The following is a 27,754-nucleotide window of genomic DNA, read 5'->3' as shown; positions in this document are numbered from 1 at the left end:
GAGGCAGCGCTGCAAGGATTTTGCAGGATTTAGTCAGATTTTCCCATAGCAAAAATGCAATGCACATGACGTGGTCATGGAGACAGAAGCCAGTGTGAGTCGATGCAGTGCACTTTGAAGTGATGGCTCAGCCTGGCTCTGCCCATGTATGGGAGACTGACCACAGGTGGACTCCTCCCAGGCGTAGGTGCACCTGAGCCATTCTCTTCTGCCTGACAACACACTGCCTGCTGTGTGAATGGGTGAGTGGATGGGAGGAAGGATAGAAGGGAGGGAGGGAGGGAGGAAAGGTGGATAGGTGGATGAGTGGATAGCTGATGGATGGACAGGAGGGCGAGTAGATGCATGAGTGGATAGATGGGAGAGGGGATGGGTGGATACACGTGTAGGTATTTGGGTATGTAGATAGAAGAAGGGAGATACAAGTGTAGATGAATAGAAGAGTATGCAATTATTCTATGATTTAAAAATTATTTTGATGACAAGACACAACTTAATGACAAATACATAGATGAAAGGTAGAGTGTTTTGTGAGTTACAGCTCCAAACAAGAACTAAGGCGGGGCCACACAGGAGTCTGCGATGGGGGACAGGGTACCAGCAAGCTTGGGCTCTAGAAGACAGCTCTGTATGGCAAGCAGGTGTCTCAGGCTCCCTGTGAACTGATTAATATAAAAGATGCCCTGAGTCCCGGGCATCAGGTCTGCCCATTGCTGTTCGGCCCCGGCCGCAAGGTGGTTAGAACAGGAGCAGGGTGGACCCGAGTGTTCGAGTCTGCTGAGGGAAGTGGCTGGAGTCAGCTGTTCAAGAGCTGACCGGCCCCTGGCCAGGACCTCAGAATTGGGTCAAGACAGCACTTTAAAAAAAAAAAAAAAAAACTCTATACGTGATGGGTGGAGAAGAGTGAAGATGGGCAGATGCCATGGGGCTGCCCCAGCCATGGTGTCCACCACTACACTGGATTCAAGCCTTTGAGGGTTTTCTCCCAGCTGCAGGACCTACAGTGTCCAGGCTGGGAGCAGCTCCAGGGCATCTCTGCGCACGTGGGACACATGTGGGACAGCACGCTTGGGATCAAAGATCCCCTCAGTGATGTGGTGAAGGCTCCTCCTCCCTGGGAGAAACACACGCAGTTCTGAGCACTTTTTTTAAAGATTTATTTCTTTATTGAAAGGCGGAGTTACAGAGAGGCAGAGGCAGAGAGACAGAGAAAGAGGTCTTCTTCTGCTAGTTTACTCCCCAAATGGCCACAATGGCCAAGGCTGGGCCAGACCAAAGCCAGGAACCAGGAGCTTCTTCTGGGTCTCCCACATGGGTGCAGGGGCCCAAGCACTTGCGCGATCTTCCTGCTGTTTTTGCAGAATTAGCAGGGAGCTGGATCAGAAGAGGAGCAGCCAGGACTCGATCCAGAGCCCATACGGAATGCCAGCGCTGCAGGCGGTGGCTTAACCTACCACACCACAGCGAGGGCCCCAGGAGCACTGTTTTAAGGGGCTTCCAAGAGCCCATCCATGGACCTCGGTCCCCACCGGGGAAGTGCAGACACCCCAGGCCAAGCAGCCCCAACGTGGTTGAACAGGTCAGGGTGCAGGTGAGTCAGCAAAGATCAAGCCAGAGCAGGACTTGACTCAAGTTTATACAACCAGGTCACAGCCAGGCCAGGGCCAAGGCCAGATGCCAGGCCAGGGCCAAGGCCAGATGCCAGGCCACCCCCAAACCTTCCTGGGGGTCGCTGGACTTCACCACTGGCTTCCACGGAAGAAAGGATCAGGGGAAGAGGAGAGAGCAGCTGGGGCTCGACCCTCCTGTTTGTACAACTCCATCTGATCCACTCTTACCCGGTATCTCTCTCGTTATCTCTTAAGATTTGTGTATTTATTTATTATTTATTTACTTGAAAGAGAGAGAGAGAGAGAGCTCTTCCGTCTGCTGGTTCACTCCCCAAATGCCTACGACAGCCAGGGCTAGGACACGATGAAGACAGCAGCCCAGAACTCCATCCAGGTCTCCCACATGAGCGCCAGGGATCCAAGAACTTGGGCTATCATCTGCTTCCTTCTCGGGTGCATTAGCAGACAGCTGGACCAGAAGTGGAGCAGCCAGGACTAGAATCAGCACTCCTCTATGGGATGTGGACATCCCTGGTGCCAGCCGAACCCACTGAGCCTCATCCGCCCCCGTGGTCTCCTTTGCTGGAAGGCTTTTAGGACTTCAGGGAGAGTGCTGGAGGAGCAAGCATTCAGCCTTACAGTGACCGCCCACCTGTGATACAGGAGTGCCTGCGCCTGACACCCAGCTCCGGCTTCCAGCTCCAGCTCCCTGCCGACACAGACCCTGGGAGGCAGTGTGATGGCGCTCCTCCCAGCCATCGGGACACCTGCCTTGTGTTCCCAGCTCCCAGCTCCAGTCCTAGTCCACGCCTGGCCATGGTGGGTATCTGGGGGGCAAACCAGCAGACGGGAGGATGGGAGCTCTCTCTCTCTCCCTCTCTCTCTCTCTCTCCTCTCTCTTTCCCTGCCTCTCTCTCGCTCTCCCCACCCCCGCCCCTGCCTGTCAACTATATATTGTCCAAATATCCCTACACTTCCCAGCCCCTACCTTCTCGGGTCCAGGTGAGTTAAGGGCTGTGTCGGGGAGATTACAGGGTGACCCGAGGAAGCTGGGGTGTTGGAGGGGGGAGCAATGTATCCCACACATCTCCCAAGGCATGGCCGCGCCTCGGAGCAGCTCGCTCACCTGTCAGCAGAGAGAGGACCCGGGCCAGGTGCTCACTCTCCGGAGCCGGCTCTGAGCTTCTGCCCCACTCAGTCAACCTCTGGAGAGAAACAGGGCACAAAAAGAAATGTCAGGAAACCTCCCCCGCCCCGGGTCCCCTGGGTGTAAATGCTGCCTGCTCACACCCTCACCACAGACACAAAACAACCAGGATAAGCTGGGAGTGTTCCGTCTTTGTCCTGGTCAGCCAGGGCCACGGCAGGAACCTCCCTGTGGCTCACGGGGCCCCTGAAGCTCTGAGGGCGGCCACAGCCATCCCTGCCTGGCTTCTGCAGGCCCCCGGAGTTCGGGAAACTGCCGCCAGGCTGGCGGCAGCCCAGGACAGGGACACAGCACTGCTGGGCTGGAGGTGGCGGGAGGAGGTGCCCAGGAGGGCTATGACATCACCACCCAGCCCTTGAAAGATGAGCTGTTCCCGCCGCCTCTCGCCTCTCAGCTCCCGCGGGTCTCCGAGGGGTGGGGAGAACCAGCAGCTCTGCTGGCTGGACCCAGGGAACCGAGGGAACCGCCGCAGTGCCCAGTGCCCGGCCGCTCGGACAAGGTGAGTGCCGAGTGCCGGGCGGGGGCTGACCCAGCAGCTCTCCTGTGCCCGCGCGGCTGCGGGAGAAGTTTCGCTCAGGTCCTGGGGAGTTGGGGGAAGCTCCCCGGGTCTGGCAAGTGACTGCCGAGGGGGCTCCGGGCAGGAGGACCTGTCTTGCGGGTTCCAGGTTTCGTCTTTTCCCGGAAGCATGCTGAGAGCTGTTTAGGGATTTGATTTCTGTAGACTCTGAACAGATACAGCGGCAGGAGGGAGGGTGGGATGGCAGGGCCGTGTGGGGCCCTTGGCTCCCAGCTGGGCGGCCCGTGGGCCCTGTGTGTTGCTGGATAGGTGACTAAACCTCTCTGTGCCCCTGTTCTGTCCGCAAAGGCCCCTGATCCTCTGCTTCCTGGGCTCGGCAGGAGGCAATCAGACAGCAGAAAGAGCGGGTTTGGCAAACGGTGGGTGATGTGCTTTGGGGAGGTGGGTGGTGGGTGGTGGTGCCGCCATCTCGGACAGGCTCCGGTCCCTCTTGCCAGTGCTGGCATCCAGCACGGAGGGGCAGCCCCCCGGCTCTGCGGGACACTGTCGGGCGAGCTACTCTGTCCCGCTCTCCTGAGCTGTAAGGAAGGCCTGGTTCTGTAGGCAGTGTATGCAGTAGGCGGTCAATACTTAGTAGCCGCTACTCAAATTGCTCCCTGAGTCTGGGTGGGGGAGGGCAGTGGGCGTGGCTCTCCCAGGCAGGTTAGGATGCGCCTCACTGAGTCACTGGCTCCCTGTGGCTCTGCCGCCCACAGGAAGTGGAGCTCAAGCCCGGGTGTGGGGCAATAAGGGGCTCCAGCACGAACCCCACCTCTTGTACCCTCTCTGAGTGAGAGAAGAGCTTGGGAGGCTGGGGGCAGGGCGAGTGACCCCAGACGACGCCACCGCAGCAGATGGGGTGCTGGGGGACTTTCAGCAGTGGTGAATCCCACGAGCTTGGAGGGGACTTTGCTCTGAGGGGGCAGCCAGGAGGAGGGATTGTGGGGAAGCAACCAGGGGCTGGAAGGCGCACCTGCTAGCCCCACAGGCAGCACCCCAGGGTCTCGTGCCAGCTCTGCCCTGAACGCCCCAGACCCCAAGCCCCTCCCAGGACAGATGGGGAAGCCGAGTCTCAGGGGGACGCGGCTCGGCCACACCCTTTATTCAATGTCCCCAGAAGTCCCTCCACCTCCTGGGGACTCGGGCTCTGCCCCCTTCACCCACGGGGTGGTCCGGATGATTGACAGAGCCTGCCAGGTGGGCGGAAGCACTCAGGATTAAGCCGCATTTGGCAGAGACTGACCAGCAGGACTGGGCAGGGGAACAGCTACACCGTGTGGCCTCTGTTCACACGGCGACCGCCTGGGTGAGCAGTCACTGGCATCTGAGGGCAACAGCTCCTCTCACCTGTGCTGCGTGGGGTCAGGGAGGGCCCTACAGACTGGCCGAGAGATGACAGCAGCGACAGTGTCTCCACGGCCCAGGACGAGGCAGCACCAGGGTGTCCTGCTAAGTGACCCAGTGGTCACTGAACACAGGAACGCGCCTCACAGCCAGCCCCGAAGGACCGGGCTGCACTGAGTCAAAGAAGCCACTATGAAAAGGCAACACACAGTGTGGGGCCAATGACGCATGAGAGTCTAGAAAATTCTGGAGAATGCAAACCTATGGAGTGGGTGGAAGGGTCAGTGGGTGGCCGGGGGATGCAGGGCACAGAGGGGCTATAGGAGAGCGAAGCCGTGCTCTGTGGGACTCCAGCGGTGGGAGGTGACGGGACACTGTGTCCAAGCCAGATAGAGCCCCACACCGAGAATGGGCCCTAACAGAGCCACAGGCTCAGGGGCGCCGACATAGCTCCGGGCTCACCAGGTCTGGACACACAGCCCCGAGGCTGCGCATGCCTAGGGGTCGGGTCCACGGGGCCTCTGGAACTTGCTCCTCAGTTTTGCTGTGAACCTAAACCTGCCAGAAACAAGAGAAAACAGCAACCCGGGGTTGGAAAGGCGCTGAGCACCCCAGGGCTCCGGGGTCATGAGAGCTCCTAAGCCTGCGTCCCCTCCGTCAGGCCAGGGAGCCCCCGGGTCTCTGCTCAGTGTGCGTGATTCCGGGGGTGGGGAGTGTCTACACAGCAGCCTGTTCCATCTCGGGAGAATTCCACTCGTGAGGCGCTCTGCCTTGGGCGCAGGCAAACCCGACCCCCACGGAGCAACGGGCCTGCTTTCCGTTCCTTGGTGTTCTCTGATCGAGGGTCCCTAGCCTGCCCCGTAGGAGGACGGCCAGATCCCAATCCCTCCTCCACGTCCTCTGCCCCCAATCCCCCCTCCCACTTCCCACCGCCCCAAAACATACCCGAGGTGTCAGGTGTTTGTCAGCAAAGTGGGATCTACAGGGCTCTGCGGGTTAACAGGTGTGAGCCCCCACCCCCAAAATAAACCATCGCCGTGTGGAGCAGAGCAGGACAGGGCCTTGGGTTCGAATCCTGCCTGTGGCACTGCTGAGCCTCTGGTCTCTCCCTGCACCATGGGAAGCATCACCCCGCCTCTGAGGACTGTCCTGAGGCTGGGGCAGGCACACTGCGGGTGCCCAGGGAGCCCAGGGATGGCCACAGAGGCAGAAGGAACGGCCTAGGACTGTCGGAGGTGCTGTGTTTGCCTTGTGGTAGGGACTCCGGAGCTTGGGGGACCCCAGGGAAAAGCGCCCCACCACCCGCACGCACGCCCAAGCTCCCAGGCAGCGCTCTGGAAGGTGGTGGTGACAGCAAGGGGCCCTCATCCCGACTCCCTCAAGGGTCCAACCCCGGGTTCAGCCAGGCCCCTCCCCACCCACCCACCCCAATGTCTCTGGCCTCTCTGAGCTCTGCCTCCAGGGCAGGGAGTGGCAAAGGGCCCAAGACCTGGGCAGCTGAGCCACATGGCAGAGCCGGAAGTGGCCATGCCTGACGGCTCCTGGGGTGTTGTAAACTCTGGAGTGCCAGGCAGTGGTCATGGGGTGTTGTAAACTCTGGAGTGCCAGGCCTTGGTTGTAGAGAGTTGTAACCTACGGAGTGCCGGGCACTGGTCATGGGGTGTTGTAAACTCTGGAGTGCCAGGCCTTGGTTGTAGAGTGTTGTAACCTACGGAGTGCCGGGCACTGGTCATGAGGTGTTGTAAACTCTGGAGTGCCGGGCACTGGTCATGGGGTGTTGTAACCTGCAGAGTGCCTGGCACTGGTCGTGGGGTGTTATAAACTCTGGAGTGCCGGGCACTGCTCGTGGGGTGTTGTAACCTGCAGAGTGCCGGGCACTGCTCGTGGGGTGTTATAAACTCTGGAGTGCCGGGCACTGGTCGTGGGGTGTTGTAAACTCTGGAGTGCCCCTACATGGTGGGGAGGGCCTGAGGGCGAGGGGCAGCACAGGTGGGCCTGGGTCATTGCAGTCAGCCTGTGACTGTTTGGGGAGAGCCTTCCCTGAGCCCCCACTACGTGCATGCTCTGTGCTGGGCCTGGTGCCGCAGGGGACCCAGAAGTGGGCTCCGCTGCCCTGACACAGATCCTAGGGAGCGGCATTTTTCTGAAAAGGAAAAAAAAAAAAAAAGCTTGATTAAGAAGCCTTTCAGCCAAAGGGGAAATCAATCACATTGAGCAATCTAAGACAGGAAACGCAGGGCTGTAGGAAAGATGGTCGTGACCGCGAAACCCATCAGTGTGCAGGGCTGTGAGCGTGAGGCTCGTGCAGCGTCGTCACGGTCGGGAGACAGAACAGAAGCGATCTGGGAGTGGCCTGGGCGATCTGGGAGTGGCCTGGGCGAGAGCGTCCTGTATTTCAACCAAAGCAAAAAACGCAGGGAGCTGGCGGGGAAACGGAGAAGACATCTGTGTTTTTCTGGGAGGAGAAGAATTTGTCAGTGGATGGGGTACAGGCTCTAGGATGTTTGCCAAAAAATTAAAGATTCCCACCGGCAGCGTGGGAATGGGATATTCCCCTCCTCACGCGCTATGCCCCAGGCAGTCTTTACAGAAACCCGCTGTCCTGGTCCTACAGAAGAGCCCAGATGGGCGTAGATGAAGGACTCTGAGGGCTGCATGCTGTGGAAATTGACATCAAATATAAAAGCCACACGTGGCCGGCGCTGCGGCTCACTAGGCTAATCCTCTGCCTGCGGCGCCAGCAGCCCGGGTTCTAGTCCCGGTCGGGACACCGGATCCTGTCCCGGTTGCTCCTCTTCCAGTCCAGCTCTCTGCTGTGGCCCAGGAAGGCAGTGGAGGATGGCCCAGGTGCTTGGCCCCTGCACCCGCATGGGAGACTAGGAGGAGGCACCTGGCTTCTGGCTTTGGATCAGCGCAGCGTGCCAGCCGTAGCAGCCATTTGGGGGGTGAACCAACAGAAGGAAGACCTTAAAAAAAAAGCCAAATGTCCCAAACCACCTGAAATTTTTAGAAAACACACTTCCTTAAAACTCTTCCACTAAAGATCTTCTGAAAACTGAAACCACAGGTGTCTGAGAAATGATAAAACGCTACCTAGCAAATGAGAGATGCAGCCAAAGCCGGGGAGAAATCATTCCTTTTCAAGTTCAGAATTCTTAAACCGGGAGGATTACAAATAAGTGAATTATTTGTAAGAATAATACAGAATAGTTTAGCATTGCATGAGGACTAGAGAACAAAAGGGGGAAGACAATGGTGATGACAAAACGTGCGTTATCAGGAGCCTTGTAGGGAGGAACCAGAGAAGGGAGATGAAACGTCAGGCAGAGTGTGTACCGTGCAGAGAGCTGAGTGGGTGGACGGAGGTGGGCGGGTCAAGGTCAGCCTGCCGCCAGAGCCGGGCGCCTGGGGTCCCCTCTACTGAGGGTGTGCCAGGGAGCATGAGCTGCCGGGCTGGGGGTTCCATCGCCCCACAAACACCTCCTTTCCGTCTGGAGCTCCGTTCTCCAGGAGGTGTTGCTGATCATCTGGGGCCTCTGAAGAGAAGGCCCCCCACCTGCAGACAGGTAGACGTGCAGGAGCTCCGGCCCCTCTCACACTCGCTGGCTCAGGCCTGGGATTCTACCCTCCTGGAGCTCTTAGACCCCAGCTCCAAGACAGAGGGCTCTCTGGAGTGGAAGGGTCGGCCAAGCCACAACAGCCCCCAGTCCAAGAAGGCCCGGGGCCCAGGCCAAGTGCCCACAACAGCAGCAGGGCAGCTGGAGGCTGGCAGGGGCAAGGCCGGGGAGGGGAGGATGGTCTCGGGCAAAGGGGTGGTGCCGTGGTGCAGCTGCCTGGGGTCGAGTCCAGGTCTCCCCGCACGTTCAGAGACGCGGAAGAGCTTTTGCTGTTGGCCAGCAGCAGTCCATCGATGGACTCCCTAGCTGTACCCCCACCCCAACACGTACCCCTTGTGACGAAATTCCAGCACCTCGGAGTTTCCCTCCGTTACCACCCAGGTCCCTGCCCGAGCCCACAGGGCAAACAGCTCCCAGACAGGACCACTGTCTAGCCACCAGCACTTTGGTATTTGGGGTCAGAATTTAGAAAAGGGGACCAAGTGGCCTTCTTGTCCCACAGTGCTGAGTTAGGCTCAGCCAATCAGGAGGCCCAATTCCAGGGTTCTGCCTCCTCACCTGTTGCAGGGCAGGGGACAAAGGCCACGCAGCGCTGACACCGCAGGACGGGGCGTGAAGGACCTGTGCCATGCTGGGGACCAGGCAGCTGGCTTAACCTTCCCTCCCTGCACCACTCACGGAGACACCGCTCTAGGTACGCTCTGGTCATGGACCTCTGCCCACAGCCGCTCGGAGCCTGGTGGGAGAGACAGGCGAGGCTCTGCCACAGCCCCATGGTCTGTAACCCCGGATCCCATCCCCCGAGGGCCTGGGACAGACACAGGGAGGGTTTGTGCCTACGTGTTCTCAGTCAGGAGCCAAAGGCAGTGTTGCCATCTTCCCCTTCCTGGGCCTCTGTCTGCCTCATCCCCCCTCTCCACACACATGTACACACATATATGTGCACACACATGTACACACCATGCAGGCACACGTGTACACACATATACATGCACACACATGAACACACACACGCAGCCTCTCTACCGCCTGCCCGTCCCACCACTGGCTTGTCTGACACATCTACCATGTCAGATTCGTCACTGTGGGCAGCTTCCAGGTTGAAGGTCCTGGCCCCAGGCACAGCAGGGTGGGGCTGAATGAGAGGAGTGGTGCCCAGGGGCCTGGGAAGGGCCAGGAGGCTGCAAGACGCCAGTGCGAGCGTTCCTAGCCCCCTCGGGCCTGGCGCCTCCTCTGGAGGGAGTGACCCAGAAGCCCAGCAGGTGCAGCATCCCTATGGCTGGGACACCTTGCCCGTCCCCTGGCTCTGTGTCCTGCAGGTCAGCCCAGTGGCGGACTCGCACATGTGCCATAAGGGCCACTCTTCTCCCCGGGCAGTTTCCTCCAAGAGGAGGCTGTGGTCTCTGTGGCTGAGGGGGTGGATGGGGCACTGGGGACAGCGAGGCCATTAGCACTCCTGGGACAGGAAAGGGAGCCCACACCAGGAAGCCCTCAGGGCCGGGGATGGCCACTCCGATTCTCACAAGGACCTCGTGCCAGAAAGTGGTGGTGCAAAGGCTCGGGGCCCCGCTCGCTAGAGTCCCACCGGGAGTATCTGCAGAGCTGGGATCGGGGTGCCAGCCAGTGGGACTCCATCATGCCGGCTCTTTCATCACCTGCGAGTTTGCCTCACTCGCCAGACAGGGTGGCCTGCGGAGACCCCCAACCCAGCACATCTCTGAGCTCCAGGCCCCCCCCCCCCAGTGGTCAGGGGGCTGAGATAGGAAGTGAGCTGCCAAAAGCACCAAGCATGCCCGTGGGCTGGGGGCGTGCAAGGGGGGGGGTGGGGGCAGGGCCAGGCCACGCACACAGCAGGCACCCACGCTGGTCTCCGGCTTCCACGCAGCCGCAGAGACACTGTCACCCACCCAGGAGCTCCTGCACAGCTGGGGCAGGCTGGGCGCTCAGTGACACAGCCCAGATCGAAGGAAGAACAGTGGCCGCTGCAGGATTTGCTTCTGGCCTTGTCTTTTGTTTCCCTGGGATGCAAATGACGGACCAGGCTGAGTCCTGCGCCTGGGAGGAGGTCTCTGGTCCCCCAGGAAGGCCGCCTCCCCAGAACTTGCCTCCGCCGTGCCAGGCTTCTCGCTTCCCTAGATGAATGTGACACATGTTTTTCATAGAAAATGCGGGAACCACTACCAAGAAATGCCACGCACGAACCCATCCATGTTCAACGTCAGCCACCACCTGCTATGTTGCCTCCCGGACTTTGTCAGATTTTTTTTCTATTTAAAATTTTATTACAATTTTAATACAATTTTCATTTTATTTGAAAGGCAAAGAGATACACACACATGGAGAGAGACAGAGAGAAGTCCTCCACCTGCTGATTCACCCCCCAGATGCCCACAGCAGCCAGGGATGGACCCGGACAGACCCAGGAATTCAAGCTGGGTCTCCCACCTGGGTGACGGGATCCAGGTACTGAAGCCATCCCCTGGGTGACGTTCCCAGGTGTGCATTGGCAGGAAGCTTGAATTAGGAGTGTAGCTGGGACTCGAACCCAGGAACTCCAAACGCGAGATTCAGGTGTCCCGAGCAGTAGCTGCACACTGGGCCAGGCACGCACCTTGCCACTGGCTTTTTGAGCCACAGGGTCCCACAGTTTGGGCCCAGGTTTCCTGAACGTCACAGGCTGTCAGAAGTACCCCTCCTTTCTGGCACCCTTCAAAGCACACACATATATATATATATATATATATATATAATTTTTTTTATTTGGCAGGTAGAGTTACAGAGAGAGAGAGAGAGAGAAAGGTCTTCCTTCCATTGATTCACTGCCCAAATGGCAGCCACAGCCAGAGCTGCGCTGATCCAAAGCCAGGAGCCAGGTGCTTCTTCCTGGTCTCCCATGTGGGTACAGAGGCCCAAGCACTTGGGCCATCTTCTACTGCGTTCCCAGGCCACAGCAGAGAGCTGATTGGAAGAGGAGCATTCGGGACTAGAACCGGTGCGCATATGGGATGCCGGCACCGTAGGCGGAGGATTAACCAAGTGAGCCGCGGCGCCGTCCCCCAAAGCACACTTTTTAACACCTGCTTAACCTTCCCTGCATAGACACAGGATCGTGTATCTCTCCAGCCCCTTGGTCCTGAACGTTGAGGAAGTTTTCGATTTCCCACTTCTAAACCACGAGGGACATCTCTGCGCGTGGAGCATTTCCTGTCCCTTGTGATGAGTTTCAGAAACACGGAGCAAACAGAAAGGAGCTGTTTTTTCAGGTTGTGGATTCGCTTTGCCAAATCATCCAAACATTGAATGTCCTGGAGACATGCGGGAGCCACAGGCTCCTGGCCTCACCCCATTCCCACAGGACATCAAAGCAACGCTCCCCCTGCCTCCCCCCTCCCTCCTCCCACCCCGCTCTGCCCCTTAAATCTTGCAGACCACGTTGTCCTGGCTCCGGGGGGCCCTGCAGTGTTGGGGACAGGCAGTCAGAGCAGATCCTCAGACACAGGGGAACAGATGCCTGAGCACCCACGCACAGCGAACCCCACTTGATTGACGAGGAATCCGATGCTCAGAGAGGTGGAGCCAGCGAGCATGGATGGAGGGACGCAGAACTGCAGGATGTGTGGGAGGGGCGGCCGCCCAGGCGACCCCCTGAGCATGGCCTGGGCCAGGAGGGTGGGACGCACCGCGGGACAGGCAGGGCATCTTGGGGGATTTTGGTTCAGCTCTGCAAACGTGAGCTACAGAGGGAAGCCGGCAACCCGGAGCAGCCAGGAATTCCCTGCCTCCCTGCTCCGGAGGTGGGAATTTTCCACCTGGGTTAGCACACAGTCCACTCTGGGACTCAAGGAAGAGCCTGTCCCCAGGCGCGAGAACCCCCTGCCAAGGGAGCTACAAATCAGGGTTCCTCTTGGGGGGGCGGGAAGGGGAGTTGTGTAACAAGAGAACAGAGCCATTCTGTTCCCCAGCAGCCTGGGGGGTCTGAGGCCATAGCCTGCCCTTCAGAGCTGGGAGGCTTCCCGCCCACTGTAACCCCTCCTACCTGGCCCTCTGGCCACTCACAGCTCCCAGATTTAGACCAGAAAGGCCACGGGGCAGGTGGGATTCTGGCGGGGTTGGATGGGGATTGCCCTGCGTGGTCCCAGGGCTTAAATCTGCATAATTTAGGGAATCTTGGACCAAATTCCCCAGACACAGGACCCAGATTTTACTTGAATACCTTCGGGGACAGGGGACTCACTCCCCAGCTGCTCCGTATCTGTGCACACAGCGAGCGAGAGGCGAGGCTGCGGTTTGCACCCTGGCGCCCTGCACCCTCTCTTTATACCCTGACCCTGGCATAAGGAAGGACCTTAGGGAAACAAGCCGAGTAATCCCCTCCCCTCGCCCCCGCAGCAGACACGCCTGCCGCTCCCAGGCACATGCTGACGCTGTGGCCCAGAGTGGGGGTGCTACACTACGTAGAACATTAGCACGGCGACGCTGATGGCTGCCGTATCGGACGTGGGCTCCCCGTGTCGGACATGAGCTCCGTGCCAGTCCCCAGCCGGGCATCTGACCACACTGGCTCGGGTCCCACCTTGATGACCCAAGACATGTGCCCCATCGCTGGTCCTGTCTGTACCCCTCCCTGGAGCCCCGAGAAGTGGCAGGTCGTGGTGGTGGAGGAGCCCCTGGCTCTGAGCAGATGGCGCCCACAGATGCACAGGGCCGGGGTCAGGCGGGAGCTTCCTGAGCCCCCTCCGAGCCCAGAGCGCCGGGGTCCTCAGCCAGGTCTACCGATAGACTGCAGCACAACCAGCTGGGCTGCTTCCTGCTTCTCTCGTCTCTGCTGGGTTTGTGCGTGGGGTCACCTGCTGATTCCAGATAATCCACCCACCCCGCGAGCCTCAGCTTTGCCATCTGTAAAAAAGGCGTAGCAAGTCCCTCGTAGGACAATGACGGGGATTGCTCTGGGCGAGAGCTGCCGTGGAGAACTTACGATGGAGACCACCGGGCACTCACCTCGACGCCCTCCTGCCCCCGGGGCCTCCCAGGGAGACCCCTGCAGGAAGGCGCAGGTTCTCATTCGCTGCCGTGGCCACACTATAGAGACAGTGAGGGGAGGCGCCAGCTTCGCCAGCCACTCACCGGGGAACTCACTACTTCATCGTTCCCTGCCTCCACTTTTCCCACCTGTAAAATGGGGGTGTGGGTGACGTACATTATTTCATGGAAAGTACTTAAGATGCTGCTTGGTGATCATAGTCAGCTGTCCAAAATGGGAGCTGTGATGGGTGCTGGCAGCCGGCAGAGTCGGCACTCAGAAAAACACCAACCAGGGACCACGGGGGAAACCTGCTGCGGGGAGAGAGGGGCCGTTCTGGACCGGCCACCAGGTGTGGGCAAGAGGGGCTGTCCCGTACTGGCCAATAGACAGCAGCTCCTGGGTGTCCGACGGCTGAGCTCACCTCTGCCGTTCCCTGCCCTGAGTTAGCACGGACTCTCCTCCACGCGGGTTAAGGGCTCTGGCCCACTAGACTGACCCAATGCAGGTGCCAATCACAAGTGCCGGACTGGACCCGTCGCTGTCTGGGCTTCGCTCGCTTGCCGAGGGGCTTGTAGGATCAGAGAGATGTTTCCTTACATCCACTGATTCCTGTACAAGGGAGGACCCACGCCCACCGGGACGGCCAATGGAAGCGCTGCATGGGGCACCGGACGGGGAGGGATGCGGAGCTCCCGTGCCACTCTGGGCGCCACCCTGGCAGCAGCTCCACGTGCTCGCCATCCCGGAAGCCCTCCCAACCCCGTGTAGGAGGGGTTCTGCTGCAGGCTTTCTCACAAGGGCTTGGCTGACTGCCAACCCAACCTCCAGCCGCCCCACCATCCTGGAGGGAGGGCGTGTGGCTTGGTCTTTCTGGCAGGTGGCTCCCGTCCTGCAGTCCTACAGCTGGCCAGGAACACAGCAGGAGTCGCCCCCTTAGGACAGAAGCACCCAGGAAGTCCTGAGGGTTTTAGGAGCCCTGTGTCAGGATGTGGGGTCAAAGACCCCTCCCACATCTGTCTCTCAGTGGATCACAGCCCCCAGGCTCTGAGAACGCAGTGAGTGGTCACACTCTCCAGCCGAGCCGCCCCCTGCGGTGGCCCCGCGCTGCAGGTGGCCTTCGGTACCCGGACTCAGCTGGGTGAAGCTGGGGTGTATGGAGAGTGTGGAACACATCGATAGGAAATGCTCACTACTGATTCCACACATGGCTTTCGTGTTGTGAAAGGCAAGGGTCCCGGACTCGGCCTTCATCCGGTTTGCTTTGCTATGGCAAAATGCCCGAGGCTGGGTGACTTAAAGCGAGGTTTATTTGGCTCACAATTCAGGCCGCTGGCCGGTCTATACAGCACGGCGCCAGCATCCCGGTGAGAGCGCAGAGGTAGAGAACCACAGAAGGCAGTGGTCAGGGGCAGGAGGATTCGTGTGCTAGCAAGGCCGCCAGACAGAGACTGGGCGGGGGTCAGGCTCCGTCTCTTAGAACAACCTGCTTTAGCGGGAGCTAGACCAGTCCTGCCAGGCCTGACTCCCGAGAGCCGAGTCAATCCACCGGCGAGGGTGGCGTGCCGTGACCCGATGACCGTCCAGCAGTCCTGCCTTTTAATGCTTCCCCCTTCGGGCCTCCTGAACACTGCACCTTGGAAACCAAGCCCCCATGCACCTGAACCTCGGGGGAATAAACCGGCAGCCAAACCGCAGCAGGTGCACTCAGTCAAACCACACATTATTAAAGTTCATTTCCCTTTGCTTTCTTTAACGGGGCTACTAGGACGCTCACCTGGCCTCTCACTCGCAGTCTGTTTCTATGCCCCCAGGCTGTGCCAATATCCACTGGGCGAACCACGGGAAGAAAGGACAGAAAGGGACCTCAGGGGAGCTGAAGGGCCCATCATAGCCTCGCCGCGTAAAGCAAATTGGATTCTGATTCGAGAAAATCCACTCTGGGGAAGCGGGCAGCATGAGATGCTTGGGAGGACGAGAGCTGGCACGCGGCCCGGACCGCGGCGCGAGCGCTAATTTCTTGTGAGCTGCTTCTAGGTGTGATAATGGTTGTGTGGTCATTTTCTGAAATAAGAGTCCTTAGCTTGTACGGCTCTGTACTGAGATATTTACAGATTAAATGATAGACACGCAGGATGTGCATCGAACGACTCAGGAGAGGGCGGAACTGGACCAAGAAGGCTGGCTGGCTGTGAGCCGGCAGTTATCGAAGCCGGTCGAAAGGCACATGGAGTGTCGAGATGCTACCGTATCAGCGTGCGGAGACAGTCAGCCTTTTCCAAAATAAAAAGCTTGAAAAATAAATGAGGAACGTAGGATTCTGGCCCACGCTGCCTGGATTCAAAGCTCAGCTCTAGTCGGCTCTGCCTATTTGCTCATCTGTAAAGTGGGGAAGGGAGTAATGGTCCCTCTGTTGCTTGGAAACGTAGGAACAAAATTAAAGAAATAAGGCGGAGGGCCTCACAGCGTCCCCCTCGGGGGGAGGTTGTCCCCATGCTACCCAGAGCCCAGGGCCCAGCCAACAGAGGCAGAGCCAACACACCAGCCTGACTCCCGGGTCTAGGCCTGATGGGAACACCTGGGCTGGGCGCCAACTCTTCTGTCTTCCCTGGGTCTCAGCCTTGTGCTGCCCTGCAGGCCAGCTCTCTGCGACATTTCTAGAAGAGACGTAACACTGGCACGGCACGGCGCCAGGGAATGCTGGAGGCTGCCTCCCTGGATTCCAAGGGGCCCCTCTTGGTGCAGTGGAGTTGGGCAGAGGGCAGAGGGCAGAGGGCTCATGGCTCAAGCATGGCTTTTGCTTGGGCAGGGCCCGGGCCTAGGCCACCCAGAGGCCACGGGGAGCCACATCTGTGGCCCACGTCCTGCACTGGGGACCTTGCTGGGCTTGACTCACGGCGTCCGTCTCCAGAAGAGCCTCTGGATGCCTGTGGTGAGGAGGGGACCTCTGACAACTCTGTGTGCTGAGCCTGGGGCCTCGGCACAGTCTTCAGCCTGAGGAGCTCACTGCCTCCCCCTCTCCAGGGTGTGGCTGTGCAAAGCCTCCAGAACCATCTAGAAAATTCCCTCCTTTTCCCCGTGAGGAAACGGAGACCGCAGTTGGAAGGAATTTACCCAGGGTCAGCTGGTACCCCAGGCGGCCTCCCTTGGGACGCGGGTCCCAGCCGCCCGCTTTCACTCTGTGGTTTCCGTGGTTGGTGGTCCACTCTCGCTGCTCCTGCTGTGTCTGTGCGACCTGTACTACTATTTCCTTAATAGTGACTTACTTGGGACTGTAACTTCCCATCAGCCATCTAAACAGGACATGAGTAGTGTTTTTTGTTTTATTAAAGATTTTATTTATTTATTTGAGAGAGAGAGTTACAGACACAGAGAGATAGAGACAGAGAGAGAGGTCTTCCACCTGCTGGTTCACTCCCTAAATGGCCTCAATGGCCGGAGCTACGCTGATCTGAAGCCAGGAGCCAGGAGCTTCTTCTGGATCACACACAGGTGCAGGGGCCCAAGCACTTGGGCCATCTTCTACTGCTTTCCCAGGCCACAGCAGAGAGCTGGATCTGAAGAGGAGCAGCCAGGACTAGAACTGGCGCCCATATGGGATGCTGGCACTGCAGTGCTGGCCCCGTGAGTAGTGTTTGTCACTAAAGAATGGTGACTTAAGAGTAAATGCAATGGGATACGAAGTTAGCCATTAGCCTCTGGCTAGACCCTGCAGCTGCTGCCTTGGTTGCGAACCTCGGGTCTGCGGCAGTGGCAGAATTCCCGAGACTGGGTCACTGACAAGCAGAGAGGTTTCTCCTGGCTCGCAGCGCAGCAGGCTGGGAAGCCCAGCACAGAGGTGCTGCTGCAGTTCATGGCAGAAAACGGGAGGCTGGCACGGCTGGCCCAGGAATGCATCCGGGTCTCTGAGATCGGGCATTCACTTGCGAAAGAAACGCATTGATCTCTTCTCGAAAGCTCCAGCTGCCTGCGTGCCACCACGAGGAAACACACACACACACACACACACGTAGCACGCGAACCTGCAGGGCACGCGCTCCAGCCGTGAGCGCTGGGGAGGTGGTGGAGGCACACGGTCACGTGCCCGGGCTTCCTGCGGAAGTATCTACTCTGCAGTGTGCAGCCCTCACTCAGGGAGGTGCTTCCCGGCTTAACACACAGTCACGAAACACGGGGAAGGGGAGACCCCTTGCCTTTCTCCCCTCTCAGGTCCTTGCTTGGAGCCCCTGTAGCAAACGGCAGATTCGCGGGCGAACAGGGGGTTGATGTGACCGGGGTGCCCTCATAAGGAAAAGCAGACGGGAAGAAGTCAGACAGGCTGCGTGTGCAGGAGTGCAGAATGGCAGAGACGCGGGAGCAGAGGAAGCGGGGCCGCGGCAAGGCCATGCACGTGTTCAGATCCCCCCTGGTGCCCCCTCCGAGACAGGGAGTCGGGGGCCTGCTCACCTGCTTCAGGAAGCTCAAGAGTCCTTCCAGGGGCCGGCGCCGCGGCTCACTTGGTTAATCCTCCACCTGCGGAGCCGGCATCCCATATGGGCTCTGGGTTCTAGTCCTGGCTGCTCCTCTTCCAGTCCCGCTCTCTGCTGTGGCCCGGGGAAGGCAGTGGAGGATGGCCCAAGTGCTTGGGCCCTGCACCCGCATGAGAGACCAGGAAGAAACACCTGGCTCCTGGCTTCAATCGGCGCAGTGCCAGCCGTAGCGGTTTGGGGGTGAACCAACGGAAGGAAGACCTTTCTCTCTGTCTCTCTGTCTGTAACTCTACCTGTCAAATAAAAAAAAATTAACTTAAAAAAATGAGTCCTTCCAGCACCTGCTGTTGGCTCCCTCAGCTAAGGCAGGGGCAGCGTGCCCGGCACCCATCACTGGGGCTCCCTCAGCTAAGGCAGGGGCAGTCTGCCCGGCACCCATCACTGGGGCTCCCTCAGCTAAGGTGGGGGCAGCGTGCCCGGCACCCATCACTGGCCTTGCGTCTGGGGACCCCACAGCAAGGCGAAGGCGACCCTAGGCTGTGAGACGATGACATCACGCATGTTGAGGCCACGGCCTCCACGGCCCCAAGAGGAAGGAGCCTGGGAGGCCAAACGGCTCTCTCCGAGCCAAGGGTGGGATTCATCCCCGACAGCTCCAGAGCCAGGGTTTACTGAGTCAATGGAAGGAATGGTTTAAAAATAAGTCTCTTTGGACGGGATTCTGAGCGAGATGAATACAAGCGAATCAGTGTTGGCCGTAACGTCTAAAACATCCATTTAAAATGAGGGGATTTGGGCTCAGTGGTTAAGACGCCACTCGGGACACCCGCACCCCATATCAGAGGGCCTGGGTTCAAGTCCTGGCTCTACTTCCAACTCGAGTTCCCTGCTGATGCACCTTGGAGGCAGCAGGTGATGGCCCAAGTCCTCGGCCCCTGTCACCCACATGAAGACAAGGATGGAGGTCCTGGCTCCTGGCTGGGCCAAATGGCCACCCCTAAAATGTGTTTTCACAAGAATGCTTCACACACACAGCTCTCACCTGAAGCACCCACTCACCCTGCCGGACGGGGGGAGGGTGCTGTGTGCTCTCACGGGAGCTCGCCCTGGAGTTCACTTAGATCCTGCTACAGGTGTTCAGTGACTGGGCCATGTCTGTGGCCACGTTCAGTGACTGGGCCACCGTGAGCTCCCAGGGGCCGGCGCTGTGACTGTTCTCACGCAGGACGTAGGCAGCACCCATAAATGCAGCCTCCCTCCCCCGTGCCCAGTGCAGAAGCCGTGGACTTGGTGGTGCCCGCCCCTCCCATCCCACTCACCCTGTTTTCTCCTCTGGTCAGCCCAGGCTCAGCCTCGCTCACGTTCCCATCCGAGTCCAAATGTTCTCTGCCTTGAAGACATCAATGTTCCTGAGAGTCTACGACAACCCCGCGCCTACCACAGCCTCTCTGGGGTGAGTCACAGGGGTTCCCCAGCTCACTGTTTAGGGGTGGGGGTGGGGAGACAACCGGGGGAGCTCCCAGGAGAGCTGGACCCTCGTGTCTTGGACAATGGTTGAGGGACCAGGCAATGTTAAGCCAGAGACTACAACAAATGTCCCACTCCCAGTGGGACCGCTGGGAGCAGCAGCGTGGATCCGCGGGGCTGGGCTGGGGACAGGAGGAGGACTCTCTCCTGGCTGTCGCGGGTGAGCCCCCCCGGTGAACTTGGGAATGAAGCCAAGAGAGCCACACGTTGACATCAACGCCCAGGAGGTTTCCCACGAGCCACATTGCCGTGGGCACGTGCTGACATCTGGTGAGAGACCAGGACACTCCAAAGAGAGACTGTGAAGGGGACAGATTCAGAATTGGGGCAGAGGAAAGGGAGCTCCGTGTTGGGGAGGGCAGTGTTGGCAACAGCTGAGGCTGGCAGTGTTGGCGACACCCAGCCCGGGTCCTTCCTTGGTCCCGTGGCAGCTGCCGCGCCCAGGGAGACAATCAGATGGGCACGTCAGCCTGGACACAGAGCGCTGGCCCTACAGCTCCCGATTCTGCACCCGCTACGGGTCTTTGACCATCTCGAGGTTTCTCAGGACCAGCTCTGGCCCAGGGTGCTCCCCCCTCGGCTACCAGCTGTCTGGCTGAGAAGTCAGGAATGGGCTTGTGAGCTACCCCACAGAGACGACCCACACCCCGAGCCTGGGCCGCCGAGGGTGCACTTTCTGTGCCTGCAGAAGTGGGGCCGAGGGCTGGACAGCACAGGAGGTCCTCCCTCTGGGGCCCCGGGGAGAAGAGGCTGCCGGTTCCCGCAGGACCGGAACACGGAGCACAGCGTGTCTCCTGGGCCTCAGCTGGGGTTCGGACAGGCTGAGGGGCTGGGGCCATGAGAGGCTTCACTGGGGCCAGAGGGCGACTGCCCAGAGCAAGCTGGCTCACACGTGGCACATGGAGTGTCCCCACACCGTGGTGGCTGGCCTCTACGGGGCAAGCAGCCCAAGAAGCCCCGGCGGAGGCCGTATGTTTTCTGGCAGGCCTCGGAAGGCCCCCGCCATGACGGCCACTGCCGGCGAGGGGCGAGCCCCGTGTGCACCACAGCCATGGAGGAGCAACCAGTCTGTGCTTTCCAAGGGGAGGAACATCTCAGAAGTTTGGACACTGCTGTGCCAGAGAGCTCTTTCTAGAACCTTCTTCCAGCACCATTGTTTCCATGCCTAATGCCGTCAGGACAATTAGGCATGGTCCTCACTCCCAGAGGACCAGTCTTGTTCCCTGGCCCGACTGCATCTCTGGGCTTTCCCTCCGTCCCAGCATCTGATGCCAGCTTCCAGAACAGGCCAGCGGCTTTCCCACCCCCGTCCCCCTCCGCCTGGTCCACCCGCCCTCCTCCCCCTCCGCTGCTGAAATCCTCCTCACCCTTCAAGACCCAGCTGCAGCCACCCCCAGCCTTCTCCACCTGTCACCACCACAGTCCCGCGTCCCATACCCCACGCCCTGCTCCCGCCTCTGCAGCACTGGCTGGGCTACAGTTGTCGGGGGCTTGGGCAGGGCAGGAGCCCAACGGCGGGAGTTCCTTGGAGTTCCTCTGAGCCCCTGCGCCTGGGGCAGTCGCTCAGCACGGGACAGATGCTCGGGAAACACTCACGGGATAAAAGCGCTAATTAAAGGGTTACTCACACATCCACAGTCTGGCTCCAGCAGCCCAGGCAGCTGCTCTGGGGGAGAGCGGGGCTGCTCCCGGGAAATCCTGGGAGCAGTGAGCAGGCTCCCCCCAGGTCTGTGTCTCAGATCCGCCTCCGTGAGCTTGCCCAATACTGGACTTCCCCGGGAAGAGCTTCGGGTCTGCCTTCCCTTGGCCGCACTGCAGGTCACCCGGAGGACCTGCCCAGCCCCCACGGCATGCTGCAGGCCTGTCATGGGACTTCACAGCCACTCTCTGATCTTTCTTTCTTTCTTTGAGAGGCCAATAGGAAGAGGTGACCTCCATCTGCTGGTCTGCTCCCCACAGGCCCACAGCAGCCCAGCTGGGGACAAAGCCAGGAGCCAGAAACACAATCCAGGTCCCCCACATGGGTGGCGGAAACCTCACTGCCTGAGCCATCATTGTGGCTTCCCAGGGTCTGTGTTAGCAGGAAGCTGGAGTCAGGAGCTGGGGTCAGGGGTCACAGCCAGGGGCTCCGGCACGGGACGCAGGCATCTTAACCGCGAGGCTCAGTGCTCACGTCACGTCCACTCTCTGATGGGAGCCTTGCACCTGTCACACAGGTGAGTCAGGAGGGGAGCAGTGCCCTGCTCCAGATCAAGGTGGAAGCTCAGGTCACCCAGGACCACACAACCAGGGTCGAGACCCAGGCCTGGCCAAACCCCCGGCTCCTGGCGGAAGGGAGAGAGGAACGACCTTTGACAGCAACATTTCTCGAAAGCAAACCGCCTGGTGGCCGCGAGACTCGCCTGAGCGTGGGAGAGGCTTCATGCTGAGCTCGCTGACTGGGGAGCAGAAGCCCGGGAGAGTGGTGCTGGCGTGTGAGGTCGGCTGTTTTCACAGGTTGGCAAGAATGGATAGCACCTGCTGTTTATGGAGCCAAACGCAATGGGTTAGACCAGTGTGCGTGACTGCAACACATCACCTGGGGCAGGTGAACTTGACAAAGCAGAGGTTTGTGTAGCTCAGAGTTGTGGAGGTTCAGGGCATGTCACTCTTGCAGAATAACCCCTAAACTGGTTGGAGGTGTTGACACAGAACTCCCGGACCTGGGGCCCCTTCCCCGAGGTGGAGAAAGCAAACGCTGACATCATGGTGGTGGGAGAAAGTTGATGTCTACTGCAAAGCGCACAGCCAGGAGCCGGGCAGCCGTTGCCGAACTCCCGGGCTCCCTGAGGAGTTGGCGGTGACGGTTCTTACAGACTGAGATCGGGGCTGAGAGGTGCCTGCTTGGCTGGTGTCCACGTTCACGGTTGGTCAGCGGTGCCGTGCTCTTTAGGGGATTTGTGGTTGCCAGGCGGGTTCCGGTCGGTCTCGGGGCAGGGAGAGGGAGGAGGTTCCATGCAAGTGCATGTCCAGACCTGGGATTTCTCTGGCTGGACCAGGAATTACCCGACACAAACCCCTCCGGACGGTACTGGTCACCAGGGTGTGACTGCTGGAGTCCGGTGGTGGGGACCCTGTCGGGCCAGCGGTGTCGCTGCCTGGAGTCAGTGAGGTCCTTTTGATAAAGGGCAGCGCGGACGCTGGGCTAAGGGAGACCGACAAGGGCCCGGGCCCTACCTGTCATGCGCGGGGTCTCCACACTTGCATCTGCCCCACTCTGGAGAGGGCCCTCCCGGCTGCGTCCCACCAGGGCACCGTGTGCAGGGGAGGAAGGACCTGGGCTCAGAACAGGAAGCCGAAGAGAGACGGAGGGGTCACTCCTCTGCCAATGGGCGTGCCACGATGACCCAAGGCCCGCCCACAAGGCCCCACCTCTTAAAGGTTCCACACCACCCTCCCAAGACCATGACCCTGGAGACCAGGCTCCCAATGTATAAACCTCTGAGGACAGACAGTGGCCAAACAGCACAGCAGGTGGATCGGGGGACATGTGGCCCCTTGTCTCGGATCCGCACCGCAACCCTAACAAGTAATCGTGCCATCCCCATTTTATGGGTTGGGTCACTGAGTTTCACAGAAAGTAGGTCCAGGTCATACAGCTAACAAACCTGGGAGCCAGGATCTGAGCCCAGGAGGACTCGCCCTCTCCCTCCGATCGTCTGCACCCCTTGGCTCGCCGACAGCGGTGTGGGTCTGTGACGCTGCCCTTCGCCAGGGAGTCAGGACAGGGCAGAGGGGCTGTGGGCCCGGAGCCAGGCTGGAAACTCCCCGTCTGGCAGGGTGTCCGTTTTCAGTAACTCGTTTGTGAAAGGCTTTGAGCAGCTTCCCTAGGGAGGAGCCCGCGCGATAAGGCAGGAATGCGCTCTCTGGGTCATCTCCCCAGGGAAGCTTCCAGGAGGTACGTGCACAGCCTGAGACTCAGGGTTGCCAGTGCCAGGGACGAGCCCAGGAGAGCTGCAAGACAAAGCACAGGAGGGCTCGGGTTAGGTCCAAGGAGAGGGGACTCTGAGAGCCCAGGGAGTCGGCTGTGCCAGGGCCCCAGCCCAAGTCCCACCAGGGCTTTGCCGCCGCGTCCTGGTTTGCTGCTGAGTGCACGGGCTGTCGCAGCCCCCTCGCCTGCGCACCACGGTCCCCTCTTCCTCTGCCCCGAGGGGTAACAGCCTCTTTTCCACTTTCTTTCAGCGCTGAAATGCTCAACATCACCTCTCAAGTGCTCGCGCCCGCTCTGAACGGGTCTGTCTCCCAGAGCAGTGGTTGTCCCAACACGGAGTGGTCGGGCTGGCTCAATGTCATCCAGGCCCCCTTCCTCTGGGTTTTGTTTGTCCTCGCCACCCTCGAGAACCTCTTTGTGCTCAGCGTCTTCTGCCTGCACAAGAGCAGCTGCACGGTGGCCGAGGTCTACCTGGGCAACCTGGCGGCGGCCGACCTGATCTTGGCCTGCGGGCTGCCCTTCTGGGCCGTCACCATCGCCAACCACTTCGACTGGCTCTTTGGGGAGGCCCTGTGCCGCGTGGTGAACTCCATGATCTACATGAACCTGTACAGCAGCATCTGCTTCCTGATGCTGGTCAGCATTGACCGCTACCTGGCCCTGGTGAAAACCATGTCCATGGGCCGGATGCGCGGGGTGCGCTGTGCCAAACTCTATAGCCTGGTGATCTGGGGCTGCACCCTGCTGCTGAGCTCGCCCATGCTGGTGTTCCGGACCATGAGGGACTACAGAGACGAGGGCTACAACGTGACCGCCTGCATCATCGACTACCCGTCCCACTCCTGGGAGGTGTTCACCAACGTCCTCCTGAACCTGGTGGGCTTCCTGCTGCCCCTGAGTGTCATCACCTTCTGCACCGTGCAGATCCTGCAGGTGCTGCGCAACAACGAGATGCAGAAGTTCAAGGAGATCCAGACGGAGAGGAGGGCCACGGTGCTGGTGCTGGCTGTGCTGCTGCTGTTCGTGGTGTGCTGGCTCCCCTTCCAGATCAGCACCTTCCTGGACACGCTGCTGAAGCTTGGGGTCCTCTCCAGCTGCTGGGACGAACACGTCATCGACATCATCACGCAGATCAGCTCCTTCATGGGCTACAGTAACAGCTGCCTCAACCCGCTGGTCTACGTGATCGTGGGCAAGCGCTTCCGGAAGAAGTCCCGGGAGGTGTACCGGGCGGCCTGCCCCAAGGCGGGCTGCGTGTTGGAACCCATGCAGGCGGAGAGCTCCATGGGCACGCTGCGGACCTCCATCTCGGTGGAGCGCCAGATCCACAAGCTGCCAGAGTGGACGAGGAGCAGCCAGTGAGCCGCCGGCCAGGGCTGCTGCGTACGCGTGTGAGGGACAGACACTCCACAGCGGGCGCCCGGGAAGGAGCAGAAGCCATCCCACCTGACCGTGGGCAATGCAGTGGTGTCTCCCGTAATCACAGGGGAGCGATTCCTGCGCTGCCGCATTGCAGTGAGCGTGGCTATGAGGATGGGAGACCGCACACACCGGCAAGGGCGCCATAACCTCGACAGTGGCATTTGCCCTTGTCGGCTGCCATCCCCAGCCAGCCTGCGCCTTCTCAGGAGTGGAGGGCGCGTGGGGCAGGGACAGCAGTGACTGAGCCCCCTCCCACGTGGTGTCACTTTCTGCCACAGCATAACAGCTCAGATCACCAGAACGGCCGCCCCCACTATGGGGCCGTGGCCAAGTGCTCAGTTATCACCCCGGGCTTCTTTAATCTGCTCAGCTGGGTCTGCATTCGTGCAGGTTAAACTCTGAGAGATCCCTGGCAGGAACCTGGGGACCAGGACCCGGCAGCTGTCCTCCGTGATGGACGAGTCGAGGAGCACACAGACGGCACTTGCTGTAGGTGCTGCACGCTGAACACTGTGGGCAAGAGAAGGGAAAGAAGAGGCAAGGGCCATGTCTTGGATGAACCTGGACTTCTGGACACTCAAGCGAGGATGACTAAGCACTCACAACCTCCAGAAGGCTCCTCCGTACAAGGCCAAGCGAGACAGCATGGGTATCCAGGGGCAGAGGCGTGAGGAGCCCAAGGTTCCAACTCAGCCGGTCACCAACCACCTCGTCCCCGCCTCAGTCTCCTGGGGACTGCCGTGTCCCCTGTTTCATGTGGACAGCAGGCATAAAACGACTTTGAAAAGCAACAGGTGCTATGTACACGTGAGATCTCACTACGCACACCGAGTGGGGACACGTTCGTTATAAGGGACAGACGCTAAGGTTGAGAAGGGGCTCCATGGAGGACACTCAGATTGGAAGCCAGGGATGGTGGACAGCACCCACCAGTGTCTTGTACACAGTAGGTGTTCAGTTCCCTGGGCTCCCTGCCACCTTTCCTTCCCATCACCCCGCCCCCCACATGCATGCACAAAGCATGTTTGCCATGTGATGAGGCAGAGGGAGCGAGAGGCCTGAGGGGACCTGCCCCTGGGTCATGGAGCTCAGACCCTGCCGCGGGCAGGAGCTGCCCCAGGAGTGCAGGCCTGCCCCAGGATGACCCAGCTCTAGTGACCACTTGCACGTGGCCCCGGGAGACCCCCAAGAAGAATTTGAGTAGGAGGCAGTGGTGGCCACTACAGATAGCTGGCCAGCGACAGGACATAAAGGTCACTGACCCAAAGCCAGGGCCACCAACCCCTCTAAGTGGTGGATTGAGCCTTCGTCTGTGCAGCCCACAGCCTGGGGCAGCCTGGGCCCTGGCCGAGGTGACCTTGAGGACCCCCTTCTGGGGACAGCACTCCCCCAAGATGGACAGTTCCGAGGGCGAAGGGGAAGGAGACAGAATGCCCTCCCTCAGGGCCTTCCCTGCCTGTCCCTTTCCCACGGAACCAGAGGGCGGAGTTGCTCAGGCTCCACCTCCAGTGGTCAGCGTGTTGGCGGAGCCCAGGGGAGGAAGCTGGACCAGCAGCATCCTTGGTCAGAAGCCTCAGTCCCCTGGGAAATCCGTGTCTGCCTCCCGTGGCCAGCAGGGTTGGAGCCCCACGGGGAGACGAGAGCCGCATTACCCAGCCAGGCTCCCGCTGCAGCCAAGGACAGAACCACAGGGACTCCGGCAGCTTTCAGCTCACGGCCCCCTGGAGAGGCTGCAGCCTGCAGGAGCGATGGCATGGCACAGAGCCCCGAAGCTTCTAAATTTTAAACCAGAAAGGATCAAAAAGATGTCCCAGTAATACACGCTTGGGGCTAGAGGGAGCAAACAGGTGGAATAGGAAGTCGGAACTGTTTAGTATTCAAATGAGCCATGAGTATGCATGGGGGAGGGAAGCCACGCTTTGCCATGTGTAGCTCTCACTCCATCCACAGAGCTGGGGTGTTCTAGGTCTCCTAGGAGCAGGGCCACACCCCCTGGGCTCCTAGTGGTCAGTTAGGGGTCCTCTCGCGGTCTGAGATGCCACTGGGCCTGGGGTAGGAGCTGCCCTGGGCACTGTGCTGATTCCCTGATAAAGAACATCTGTCCTGCGAAAGACCCCGAAAGCTGTCCCACTGTCGGCATCTCCCATGCCAGCGGGACATGGCGCACCATGGGAAGACGTGTCTGTTCTTGGAATGCCCACACCTTTGAGTGGCTTCTGCAGGGCTGGCTTAGGAGCCAGGGCTTGGGCTGTTTCTGCCCCAGCAGACTGCATCTCTAGGCCTTGCAGGGCAGCCTGTACTTGGTTCCTGCACAATGACCTCCTCAGGGTGCTGGCCGGCACCTTGGACTCATAGTGAGAGCTCTGCTGCGGGGCCGGCATTCTGGTGTATTGGGTAAAGGCGACGCCGCATCCTATAGGGGTGCTGGTTCCGTTCTCGGCTGCTCCACTTCAGATCCAGCTCCCTGCTAATGTGCTTGGCAAAGCAGCAGAAGAGGGTCCAAGTGCTTGGGCCCCTGCACCCACGTGAGAGACCCGGAAGAAGCTCATGGCTCCTGGCTCTGGCCTGGTCCAGCCCTGGCTGTTGTGGTTATTTGGGACATGAACCAGCAGATGGAGGATCTTTCTCTCTGTGTGTGTCTCTCCCTCTCTCCCTGTCACTCTGACTTTCAAATGAATAAACCTTTAAAAAAGAGAGAGCTTTATGGATTATAATCCACCTGCCGCACAGGTCATCGGTCTCAGCTTTTCCTTGTTTTCAGGGTCTTCACTCCAAAGCAGCATCGTCACCCCAAGGAGGGGCCCCGTTTCCTCCAGTGGCCCCCCCAGCACCCACGCACCCTCCGGCCTCTGGCCTGGGCTGCCCGGACTTTCACACAGGCGGAGCCACAGAACGCATCTCAGGCCTCTGACTCCTTCACCCGCCTCACACTGAGGTCGGACCTTGAACTGCAAAGAAAGAACTCTGGGGACCCAGCGGGGCCCTGCTCCGCCACTGGCTGACCATGTGACG

At 59.7% G+C, this 27,754-nt stretch overlaps 1 protein-coding gene and 1 long non-coding RNA gene across 5 annotated transcripts; one reads left to right on the top strand and one right to left on the bottom strand.

Annotated features, from left to right (window-relative positions):
• The first annotated feature begins 1,568 nt into the window (after positions 1-1,568).
• On the top strand, positions 1,569-27,436 carry BDKRB2 (bradykinin receptor B2). Of its 4 annotated transcripts, none has more exons than XM_062181310.1 (3): positions 1,569-1,591; positions 19,164-19,276; positions 23,572-27,436. In XM_062181310.1, the coding sequence occupies exons 2-3, from the start codon at positions 19,203-19,205 to the stop codon at positions 24,680-24,682; spliced, it is 1,185 nt and encodes a 394-aa protein (XP_062037294.1). In that variant the 5' UTR covers positions 1,569-1,591; positions 19,164-19,202; the 3' UTR covers positions 24,683-27,436. The 4 variants fall into 4 exon arrangements, with proteins under 4 accessions (XP_062037294.1, XP_062037292.1, XP_062037293.1 ...); XM_062181308.1 differs by lacking the exon at positions 1,569-1,591 and adding an exon at positions 3,153-3,316 and having other exon boundaries at positions 19,169-19,276; XM_062181309.1 differs by lacking the exon at positions 1,569-1,591 and adding an exon at positions 3,235-3,316.
• On the bottom strand, positions 16,948-22,648 carry LOC133751323 (uncharacterized). The gene is made up of 4 exons (XR_009864805.1): positions 22,567-22,648; positions 20,979-21,870; positions 19,143-19,213; positions 16,948-18,116 (listed from the first exon to the last, which is right to left on the bottom strand). It is a non-coding gene; the product is annotated as an uncharacterized LOC133751323 (long non-coding RNA).
• Positions 27,437-27,754: the final 318 nt, after the last annotated feature.

The sequence above is a fragment of the Lepus europaeus genome, chromosome 22 (assembly GCF_033115175.1).
Source record: "Lepus europaeus isolate LE1 chromosome 22, mLepTim1.pri, whole genome shotgun sequence".
In the NCBI taxonomy this organism is placed as follows: domain Eukaryota; kingdom Metazoa; phylum Chordata; class Mammalia; order Lagomorpha; family Leporidae; genus Lepus; species Lepus europaeus.
Note: the sequence above shows the minus strand (reverse complement) of the source record. Positions and strands in the feature narration are given on the sequence as shown.